Source organism: Hakea prostrata, chromosome 4 (genome assembly GCF_041222555.1).
Source record: "Hakea prostrata isolate BN-2017 chromosome 4, UWA_Hpros_2, whole genome shotgun sequence".
NCBI lineage: Eukaryota > Viridiplantae > Streptophyta > Magnoliopsida > Proteales > Proteaceae > Hakea > Hakea prostrata.
The window spans coordinates 23295057-23306949 of record NC_142603.1 but is presented as its reverse complement, the minus strand read 5'-3'; the positions used below and the strand labels follow the sequence as shown (position 1 = coordinate 23306949).

Sequence of the window (11893 nt, the reverse complement as noted above, 5' to 3'; positions counted from 1 at the left end):
GTTACTGCCACGTAATGATGAAGAGAGAGAGAGATGTCCGTTTCACACATTTTCTCTGTATCTGGTATCACACAAAAAGGAGGCTTTTTATCTTGTAATTAAATACGAATTCAGGGACATTTCGGTAATACCAGTAACAATAGAAACAGCCAAACAAGCGGCAATTAATGCAAAAAGTTGTCCTTTTTCGTTTCTCTTTCTCTTTCTCTTTCTCTTTCTCTTTCTCCCGAGAGAGAGAGAGAGAGAAAGTCTATTTGCTTTTAAATCTGATTTTTTCTCATTTCTATCGGTCGCCGGAAAAGGAAATAACTAAGCTGCACGCGTCTTCTGGTTTTACTAGTTTCCACTCTGCCATAAAGAGAGGCTTTTTCTGCGTTCTGCGGGTGGGTCCCACCAAACTATATTACCACAGTTTTTTACCGTTCGATTTCCGAATTGTGGGACCCTAACTTAAAGATCTTGCATGTGCGACACGTGTCAAAGGAGAGAAATTAAATTAGTAAAAACTCGGTTTGAGAGAGAAGGGAAGCGTGCGTTATCAGAAAGGGTTTTGAATGATTTCGCTTTGCCGACTTTATTAAATGCTTAAAAAGTAGCGAAAAGCTGAGAGAGAGAGAGAGAGAGGGAGATTTATATAAATTTAAAAAAATAAATAAATTTGGTTATATTTTATATAAATTATTTGAGAAGGAAATGTGGTCCGTATAGCGTGGCTACTGCTGGTCCAGGCAGAAGTTGCGTGCAGAAACTAGAAAGTCTTTTTTTGGTTGAATACAATCCACTTAGAGAAAACTCATAGTTTTATTGTTGACTAATTATATGGAATCTTTGATTGTATGGTAGATAAAATATCGTATATTTTATTGTTAAACAATTAGAAAAAACAAATTTTTCTTGATAATGTTGTTTTCTACGTAATTATTTATGTAGGTAGAGGATCTGAACTCTTATTATTTATATTCGAGAAAGAAATTTTTTAGATAAAAAAACTTAAGGAATTTCTTTTGAGTGAAGTTGAAGTTCTCGGACAAGAACTATTCTCGTATGGGTTTAGTTGCAAGGTAGACATTTCTTTTCAAGCAGAATAGTTCTGTGTATATCAGTTAGGCTTAAAGAAGTATGAGTATTGTATTAGTTAGGTGATACGTATCAACTAGTATTGTATCATGGAATACTTTTAAACTTTACTTGTATTAAAGCTTATTTAAATTTCATATAAATCGAGTGAGAGATAAGAAAATTTGATTAGTAATTAAGCTAGAATTAAGGAGACAAAATAATGATTAATAAAAAGAAAATAGAAGGAAAAAAAAAGGGGAGAGTTCACCATCCATGCTTTATGGTCTAACCTTAAAAAGCTAAAATTTAAACGCAAATGGTAAAACATAAACTAAGTCAATAAAAAATGTGCAAGCGTAAGACCACTTTTCCACAACCATCGGATCATAACGGACTCCACTTGATCAGATACAAATTATTCTAATCTAACCATCATTATTTAAAGCCTCACATGGACATGTCAGTTAGTGACGTAGCACCATAGTCAATCCACAAGTCTAATCTCTCTCTCGCTCTATCGCAAGTGTCTTTACCCAGAAATCCTCGCAACCACAAGAGAGAGAATGTGAAGTCTCGATAAGCCCTTTTTGCCCTTGTCTACACTCTGGATTTTGGGAGGTACAGACTGGAATTGGGATTTTATCAAGGGCTTTCTTGTAAAATCCGGAGTTTGAAACGGTAGTTTTTCTCTGAAGCTTTTTAACACTGTTGTGGTTTTTGTAGTTTTGTTATAATGAGAAGAGGAAGAGACGAAGTTTTATCTTTTCTTTTCTCTTTAGGCTGAGAATGTGAGAAGAAGAGAAAGGACGAGACACACAGAAAGAGAGAGAGAGAGAGAGAAGAGAGAGAGAGGAGAGAGAGAGAGAGAGAGAGATTATGTGATGGAGGGGATCTCATGGTTCTCTTTCGCGGTTTGAATTCTTCCTGCTTTGCCGATTATTGTGTGCGTGTAGCCTGTGTAGAAGTGTGAAAAAGAGAAAGGGAAGAGAAAGGGAAGAGAAAGAAAGAAGAGAGATCCGATGGTTTTTATGTCAAGAGGGGATGAATTTTCCATGAAAGTGAGAATTTGTCCATTGGGAAGTATTCACACCTGCCCAAGGTCCTACTTCGAAGCGTACTTGTCGTGGCGTCGGAGGAGGTGAGCATGAGAGTATGAGAGCGAGAGAGAAAATATTTGATTAACTGGTATTGATTTTAAAAGAAGAAGACGAGGCCGACCCAGTTTGTGTTTTCTGTATGAGATGTCTCTGAAGCTCTTACTGGAATTGAAGGATTTTAAGTACGGCTGGTGATAGAGATGCTTTAATTTTGTTGGGTTTCTTTAATTTTGTTTCAGTTATTGCTGTAGTTGTGTCTTCTTGTTCTGCAAATTCTTTTGAGAAATTCGTACAAGTTGAAGCTAGCAGAAACACATCATGAGAGCTGGGTTAAGTACAATCCAGCAAACGTTAACCCCAGAGGCGGCAAGCGTTCTCAATCACTCAATCGCCGAAGCAGCTCGTCGGAATCACGGCCAAACCACACCACTCCATGTCGCTGCAACCCTTTTGGCATCTCCATCTGGGTACCTTCGACAAGCTTGTATTCGATCTCATCCAAACTCTTCTCACCCTCTCCAATGTAGAGCACTCGAGCTTTGCTTCAGTGTCGCCCTTGAGCGTCTCCCTTCAGCCCAGAATCTCTCCCCTGGTATTGACCCCCCAATCTCTAATGCTCTCATGGCGGCTCTCAAGCGAGCTCAAGCCCATCAACGCAGAGGCTGCCCAGAGCAGCAGCAACAACCCCTTTTAGCCGTAAAGGTGGAGCTTGAACAGCTCATTGTTTCGATCCTGGATGACCCAAGTGTAAGTCGAGTCATGAGAGAGGCTAGCTTCTCCAGCCCTGCTGTTAAAGCCACCATAGAACAGTCTTTGAATGCTTCAAGCTCCATTAATTCTTCTACAATTGGTGGCGGATTGGGGTTCCGTCCTGCACAAACGGCGAATAGAAATCTCTATCTGAATCCCAGGTTGCAGCAGCAGCAGCAGCAGCAGCAGCAGCAGCAGCAGGGGAGTTCTCCTCAATCTGGACAGCAGAGAAGCGAAGAGGTGAAGAAGGGTTTAGATATTCTATTGAGGGCTAAGAAGAGGAACCCAGTTTTCGTAGGTGAATCTGAGCTTGAGTCTGTGGTTAGAGAGCTTTTGCAGAGGATTGAGAGGAGAGAAGTAGGGGATGGGCCTCTCAGGAATGTTCAGGTGATCTCTTTGGATAAGGACTTCGCTTTGGATAGGACCCAGATCCCTATGAAGCTTAAAGAGTTAGAGGTTTTGGTAGAGACCAAAATCAGCAACAGTAACAACGGCGATGGAGGTGGTGTGATTCTTGATTTGGGTGACCTGAAATGGCTTGTGGAACAACCCACTGGGTTTGGCGTCCCTGGTTCTACGCAGATACAGCAGCAGATTGTATCGGAAACTGGGAGAGTTGCAGTTGCAGAGATGGCAAAGCTATTGGCTAAATTCAATGAGAGGTGTGGTAACCGGTTGTGGTTAATCGGAACGGCCACATGTGAGACCTACCTGAGGTGCCAGGTATATCATCCTTCAATGGAGAATGATTGGGATTTGCAGGCTGTTCCAATTACAGCAAGAAACCCACCTCCGAGCATGTTTCCAAGGTGCATTTTCATTCCTCAATTCAGTAATTATGGAATCATAGTTTTTCAATTCTAGTGCTGATGTTTAGAACATCAGTTCCATTTTATTTTTCTGCGATATTGATGAACAGTACATGTGGATTTTGGAAATTTACTTCCTGTTGTTGAGTTAATTCCTGTAAGCTTCCAAGATTGACACCTTCATGGGATTGTTATTTAATTTCCATCTTTGTCGATGTAGTTGTAGTTTATGGTTCAATTCCATCTAGTTTCTTGTAAAACTTTCTCCTCCTTGCATATGGAGTAGATTAACTCTGAGGTTGACTATAAACCTAGTCACTGGAAGCCACAATATTTAAATTCTGTAATATTTTTGGCGTTTCCAGGCTTGGAAGCAATGGGATTTTGAGCAGCAATGGGATTTTGAGCAGTTCAGTTGAGTCTCTCTCACCATTGAAGAGCTTCCCTCTCACTCAACCTGCTCTTGCAAGGCGCTCATCTGAAAATGTCGATCCTGCCCGAAGGATGAGCTGTTGTTCACAATGTATGGAGAATTATGAACAAGAGCTAGCTAAACTTGTAGCAAAGCAGTTTGAGAAATCCTCATCTGAAGCGAAACCAGAAGCAACACGGTCTTCATTACCACCATGGATGCAGATGGCGAAGCCAGATACTATCAAAGATCAGATGCAGGTATTCTCATGGAGCCTCGTTTCTGTTTTCTATATTGCTAATCCAAAATTTCATATTATATTTCAACTTACTCAATCCATCTCTTGTGTTTTATCTAATGGGTAACACAGCCCAAGGATCAAGAAATGATGTGGAAGCAGAAAACTCAAGAATTGCAGAAGAAATGGAATGATGCTTGTTTGCATCTCCATGCCGGTTTTCATCAAAGTATCAGTTCTGATAGAACTGCTTCATCTGGCCTTTCAATGACATCCTTCAACCTGCTCCAACGTCAACCTTTCCAACCCAAATTATCAGTAACCAGACATCTGGGAGGAACACTGCTAATGAACCAAAGTCAACCGCTGAACCAACTTTCAGAACGGGTGTTGACGCCACCTGGAAGCCCCGTAAGAACAGACCTTGCTCTTGGGCGACCAGAGATCTCTGAAAATTCACCAGAGAAAAACCACAGTGAGCGTATCAAGGACTTCGCTGGCTGCATCACTTCCCAACAGCAAGACAACTTCCCAGAGTGGCAGAAGGACAAAGCAATTAGCCCATTGGATGCTGACTCATTCAAGAGGCTTTTCAAGGGCTTAACAGAGAGGGTAGGGTGGCAACCGGAGGCAGCGACTGCAGTGGCTACAACGGTAACCCAGTGCAAATCAGGCAACAACAGACGGCGTGGTGTTGGGACAAAAGGTGAAACATGGTTATTGTTTGTGGGTCCAGATAGGGTTGGTAAGAAGAAGATGGCATCAGCCCTATCAGAGCTTGTATGGGGTTCCAATCCAGTATCTATCCGTATTGGCTCACAGTCTAGTGATGTCCGTGGGAAAACTGTATTGGATCGAATAGCAGAAACAGTTCGGAGGAACCCATTCTCTCTGATTTTGCTTGAGGATATTGATCAAGCAGATTTTCTTGTCCACAGTGGAATTAAACGGGCAATGGAACGAGGTCGGCTTGCAGATTCTCACGGCCGTGAGGTCAGCCTTGGGAACACAATTTTCATTTTAACAACGAGTTGGTTGCCTGAAAATCTAAAGGACTTGTCGAATTGTATATCAGTTGATGAAGAGAAGCTTGCATCTGTGGCTGGTGGGCATTGGCAGCTGAAATTATCTGCCACAAAGAAAAATTGCAAGCGCCACGCTGATTGGCTGCACGATGATGACCGGATCATGAAGCCTAGGAAGGAATCAGGTCCAGGTCTGTCATTTGATCTGAATGAGACAGCTAATGCTGAAGATGACGGGAGAGAAGGTTCACGCAATTCAAGCGACCTCACTGTTGAGCATGAAAATGGAAGAAGCCTTGTGAATTTGCAGCCTTCCATGACAGCAGCTTCACTTCAGCTGCGGTCTTCCACAATGCCATTGTCTTATGAGCTACTCAGTTTCGTTGATGAAGCCATTGCTTTTAAACCCGTGGACTTTGGTCCTCTTCGAAGCAAGATAGCCAGCACCATAGACTCGCAATTTGAAGCCATTGTCGGGGATAGCTGGTCGATTGAAGTGGATACTGAAACACTAGATAAGATTGTGGCTGGTGTTTGGTTCAGCCAGACTCAAGTGGTGGACTGGGCAGATAAGGTTTTGGTTCCAAGCTTTCAGCAGATGAAAACTAAACTATCTTCAGCTGCGATTCATGATGACAGCACCATCATTCGCCTTGTTTCAGTTAGTAACTCGGAGATACATTGTAGTGAGGAATGGCTATCTGATAAGATCACAGTGGTCATTGACCATGAGTTGTGAAGATCACAGGGGATTGCAATGGCACATTCCCATTTCTGGCTGGTGGGTAGAGATGTAAATATGGTCAAATGGTATAGAAGAGAATTGCAGCAGTGGAGGTGGTGGGGGGGGGGGGGGGGTAAAGAAAGTTTAGAGCAAGCTTGGGAGTTGAGACAGTAATAGAATCTTTAACAGCCAGAGAAATGGCCCAATTTTATAGTTTTACTTTCTTCAATTTGCTTCTGCCATTTATAATTTTATTCATATTAATTACCTGGACAATGAGATCAATAAGATGAGGCACCACCTCTCCACTTTGCTCATATTGCATTGTATAGAGAGAGATAGAGAGAGAAGGAAATTAATTTTTTTTGTGTTTCATAAGTAAATTGTAGAATGTATGTGAATGGTTTATGCAATCTGAGTTTCTTTAGTTCCTCTACTTTCTTTTTGCTGGTGATGAGGTCATAGAAATAGAGCATCTTTGCTGACATATTTCTTGGGGACTCAAGAAGCATGCAGTACTTCCTTTATTTTTGACATCCAGAATCTAAGCAAGCCCCAAAAGAAGTGCTTTTGCTATGTGAAGAAAGCGAATTAAGATCTCTAATGAGTAAACTTTATTTTTAAGTTTTGGTTGTCCTTTTAGAATATGTCTCTGACCTCCCTGTGATATGTGAGAGAGCTCTTTCACACCAAAATGAGTTTGAAAGGTTACAACTGCTCTAACCTTCATTCATATAATGCTTTCTGACAAAGCCATCTTTACAAGACAAGTCTTTTGCACCCTTGCTTTTTCTACATGAAGAATCTGAATTTCTCTTTTTTGCAGTAGCTAATTTGCAAGTCACATGATAGTGTTTGGCTCTGATATCAAGTGTTAGGTATTTGATTGATATTTTAAAAACTCTCAAGTCTTACTGAAATACCTAAATACATACCTGGGTGAGAGTATTATATTAGGATCAGCAAGAATGGTGTGGCTGTGTAAAACCAATTAATCATGTATTGACCACTAGTCCAAACCAACCAAATTTGGCCTGTGTTGGGCCAAATATGGAACCTGAAAAGGAATTTCATGGCTTCTATTTGGTCTTATTGTTCCTCTTGTGCCTCTCTCTCTCTCTCTACTTTCTGTTCAGTGATACTTGAAGGCAAAGGGGAAGTCTATCCACGTGGCAATTTGTCTGATAGTGGAGACAAGCATTATGGGAGGGTAGAGGAAAAGATAAGAGAAGAGAAAAAGGCAGAGAAGAAGTTAGAGAAGGATGTGTTTGGCTTTTCTATGATCAGAGAAAAGGACTGGAACTAGGGAATAAAGGAAGGAAAGGAAGAGAGAGAGAGAGAGAGAGAGAGAGAGAGAGAGAGCACTGGGTTCAAGAAGGTAGGTTTTATATATAAGCATAAAGGTGGTAAGTAGTAATTAAAAGGCAACCCAACACCACTTCTTTTGAGAGGTTTTGAGTCTTCACCTTCTCCCACTTACAATCTTACATGAATGATGATTATTATTACGCAAAGCAACCACAGCAGAGAAACCTTTTTGCAGACTTAAAGGGTGGCAGCCCACAAGCCTTACCTGAGTTTGAAATTTAAAAAAAATAAAAAAAAAATAGAAAATCTCCTGCTGTTATACCCAGAGGGGTGAGGTTGGGAGTGGTTGGTTCCTCAATCAACCATCACCTTTTCATCATCACCTTTTTTTTTCATGACCTTTTTTTTTCTATCTCTCTCTCTCTTTCTTTCCAAACAAATAATAGAAGATAGATACATCAAAAGAATGATCCTTTTCGTTATTGTAACTGTGGAGAGCATGTTTGTCTTAAAAGGTGTGGAAGATAAAACAAAAGCAAAGGATAATCATGCTTTTAAAAACAACCCAAGTCATATGAAATACCTCCAAATATTCTTTTCCCCAAATTTTCTTTTCTGTTCATCACAATTAGTAGGAACTCTTGCATGAGATAAGATAGAAACAAAAGAAAGAGAAACCAATTGAGATTTGCATAATTATATTAAATAAAAACTCTGTTAGTGTCTGTTGTTGTTTGTCTCAAGTCTAGATAAGGGAGGAGGGTTAGTATGTCAGTTAACTGACTTTTATGACCGGACTAAGATTGACTTTGATTTGGTGTTGGTTCAGCTAGAATTTGTTTACATATAAGAAAGTGAGTTCAGGGCAATTCAGTGTTCCGTCAACCGCCTCTGAAAATTAAGTCAGGCTCAAAACAAACAATACCCTAGGATTGGGTTAGTAATTACCCAAGTAGAGAAGCTTGTGGGTAAGTCTGGGAGTTAATGATCATTATCAAATTCTTTGGTGGGTGGGTGCATTTATAGTTGAACTGATTGTTGTGGATCGTTGGATGCGTGTGGACCGATTCATGCTTTCCTGAGGTGGACAAGTCAGCAAGGCTTGTCGACTGTTCTACAGAGGGACCATACCTGACACTAGAAAAAAATGAAGGCTAATGCAACTTGTTTTCTCCTGAACTCTCTACAAAATGGCTAGAACCATGCTCTAGGCCGATATGCTCGAGGTCAACGTATCTCTTAATACGTATGGAGCACTAAACGTGCAAAGGCACGTGGCTCCTCAAATAAGCACAAGACTGATTCCTCGACCTCAAATCTTTGAGGAACGGATTCAGTTTGTTGAATCCCCAGCCAAGGGACTTGGTACAAATTGGTGTAACAATAACTATTGAAAAGTCTCCCAATAAATCCTTTTTGGAATTGATAACTTTATATTAGGAGTGGAAATCGTTACTATACCATAAAGAGTGTCAAACCCATGACCTCTTCGCTAAGATGTGTAATTCATTACCGAGTGAACAACCGTTTAATAATGTGTCTCAATAAAAAATTATTTAAATTAGACTACATACATAGAAAGAATCTCCTCAATTTAATTTGTACAAAATCCTTTGGCACTAATAATTCTCCTTAGATATTGAGTATCACTTCTTTTATTCTATGGTCACAAAACCATTCAAGGGTTTAATTATTAATAAATCAATGAGTCAGACTAGAAAGTTGTTGGAGAATTGGACTATTTGGACATGAACAAGAGAAACCCACCACCAAAGACAAATTAGGTTTTTCATTTGAGGGCCCATTTCAATTTAATGTGAAATTTCAATTTTTATTTCAGTTTCATAGTTCATACCTACCTTGCATGTGATCACATTTAACCCCCCCAACCCAATCCCATTTGCCTTTGCCTTTGCCTTTGCCCCCACGCACCCATGCGCCCCCTTGGTTTGAAAATTGTGTATTCAATCATCAATGCACTTTAAAGTTGTGGGGGTCTTCTCCATTTTCAGCCCCACACCAAATGACCAGCCAAACACCATTCTGTTTCTATTTAAATCCAACCAAATTTTATTTTTTTTGGTTGCCAATCCCGGTTTTCAAGGCTTTGCCCTGACTAATCCGGTGTTCGACCCAGGTCGCACATCTGACTGTGGTGGGTGAGTCTCCCAACAAAATTTTTTTACATCCACAAGGTTTCGGTATTGAAACCTTGCTTAAGTGGACCAAGTTGCTTACCACTTGGATCAACCCCTGAAATCCAACAAACTTTTTATTATTTGATTATCTTTCCACCTCTTCTATGGTTTTAAGTATTTTTGAGAAAAAAGAATGTTATGTAGTTCTAGATTAACTAGGTCAAACCATCTTAGGTGTTTTGAAAATGATCATTTTGTTTTCATTTAAACATGGGTTTGGTTAATATATGATTATCATGCAAAACCAAAAATTTAAAATCAATTTTTTTATTTAAACTTGAATTTCTTTCGTACTTGTTTATGCACACCTCCACTACATCCTCATGATATTCGATGAGACTTCGCTCCTAAGTCCAGGAGAATTCAAATTCTTGACTCGTACTTCTAAGTTTGAAATTAAATTTTAAACTCTATCTTAATGCTCTGATTTTAATTATAAATTTAAATTTAAATTTATATTTATAGTGTTTGACTTGATTAATTAATATATATATTTTTTGTTATAATTTAGAAAGTAAATAATAAATGGAAGGTGAGAGAAAGGGGCTTGTTTGGAAATTTAAAAAGGGAAGAAAGTTCTCTCTTATCACATCCATTGAAAAGGAAAGGTGTTGAAGTTTTCAAAAAAATTTCCACTCCAACAGGTTGGTCCAACCCCACAACACCTTTACACCTTTATACTTCAACCCATCAAATCAACCTTTTTGGAATAAAAACAAATCTCAACCACTCTCTCCTCTCTTTCTCCTCTGCCTTTTCAAAGAAGAAAGAAAATAAAGCTTAGAATAGAAGAGAAAGATATGATCACACTTGTCTTCTATCTTTTCTTCAAAGCTAAACATTACACCACACCACACAACACAACACAATACAATGGAAAGTCCCATTCATATCTCATAAATCCTAACCAAATAATATCTCTTTTATTTTTTTTTAATAGAAAAATTTATATATTGAGATGTGAGTATTACATAATATAATATAAGATAAGTATCATTGGCTTCAAAGAGATTTAAACCCTGTCCTCCTACTTAGAGGACATTAAACATTGAGGACAGTAAAATTCAATTTGTTCTGTTTGTCCGTGATTGGACTAGGTTGGATAGGTTGGCCTTGACTCTATCTCTGTCACTACCCTGTCCCCATTTGGTCGTGTCCTTACCTTTGATTGACCTTGTTTCTGACTTCTGGCTCTAGTCTTTATAATTTTGATATAAAAATTCTAACATTAACCTTAAAATAAATTAATATTTTGAATATTAATTTATTTCTTAATTTCTTCATAAATTGACGTTATATATATTTTAGATCAAGGCCAAAATTAAAACAAAAATATCCGAGATAAAATGGACAAACACAAATCGTTCTTTAATCCGTCCTCAAGGCCAAAATCTTTAACTCAGCTCTTTTCCGACTTCAAAACACATCAAGGATTGAAGGGTACTTAGAGATATTAAGATAATCTTATCAGGAAAAAAACATGTGTCTTGTAATAAAAGACCTAATATTAGTGGACCCCATAACCCATCAACTACATCTAATCTAATCCATTTTTCTTATCTTTGAGAGTGTTTTGTTTTGTTTTGATAATATCCCTTTTGTCAGCTTTTGAGCAAAGGATTGATTTTTAATTTTTATTTCGTTATCTCACCTATCACTTTGATGCACGATCCACCATCTTACCAATTCTTCTTTTTTCTCTTCATTTTGTTGTTATTCTGATAAAAGGTTTTCCTTTGGATGTATTCACTCTCTCTCTCTCTCTCTCTCTCTCTTTCTCATATCTATCTTCTTTGTTATTATAAAAATACTTCAGTTGATCTTTCGCTTTCTCTTTCATTCCATGTTGATCAAAAAAGAGGAAAGTACATTAAATATTTGTTAATCAACAAAGGTAATCATAAATTCTACTTTTATCAATAGTTAAATGGCTAATTTATTAAAGGCGGAGTAGAGAAAATAAATATACAAAGAAATCCAACCCAAGAAATAGAAATAGGCCAACTAGCCGAGCACGCCATCAATCTTTGCCTCTAAATATAAGTTTCCAAGTATCTTGTATCCATGGTCTGACATGGTCACCGTCGATGTCGGTCGACTTTTGGCAGGGGTTTGATCTTTTCATCGAACCCTTGTTTCGAAGGTATTTCAGGTCAATAAACACATTGGGAGTGTTATTTTGACCTAAAACATCATCTAATCTAAAGTTTATAATTAGAACATGTCCGGCTATATGAGGGCAAAACTGGAAGTTTGAAAAATTCATATAAACT

At 38.7% G+C, this 11893-nt stretch overlaps 1 protein-coding gene across 1 annotated transcript; it reads left to right on the top strand.

The window, feature by feature from the left end:
- Nucleotides 1–1904: 1904 nt before the first annotated feature.
- LOC149018547 (Double Clp-N motif-containing P-loop nucleoside triphosphate hydrolases superfamily protein) lies at nucleotides 1905–6663 on the top strand. Its single transcript, XM_089152746.1, has 3 exons — nucleotides 1905–3715; nucleotides 4081–4387; nucleotides 4498–6663. The coding sequence occupies exons 1-3, from the start codon at nucleotides 2475–2477 to the stop codon at nucleotides 6127–6129; spliced, it is 3180 nt and encodes a 1059-aa protein (XP_089008872.1). The 5' UTR covers nucleotides 1905–2474; the 3' UTR covers nucleotides 6130–6663.
- The last annotated feature ends 5230 nt before the right edge of the window (nucleotides 6664–11893 follow it).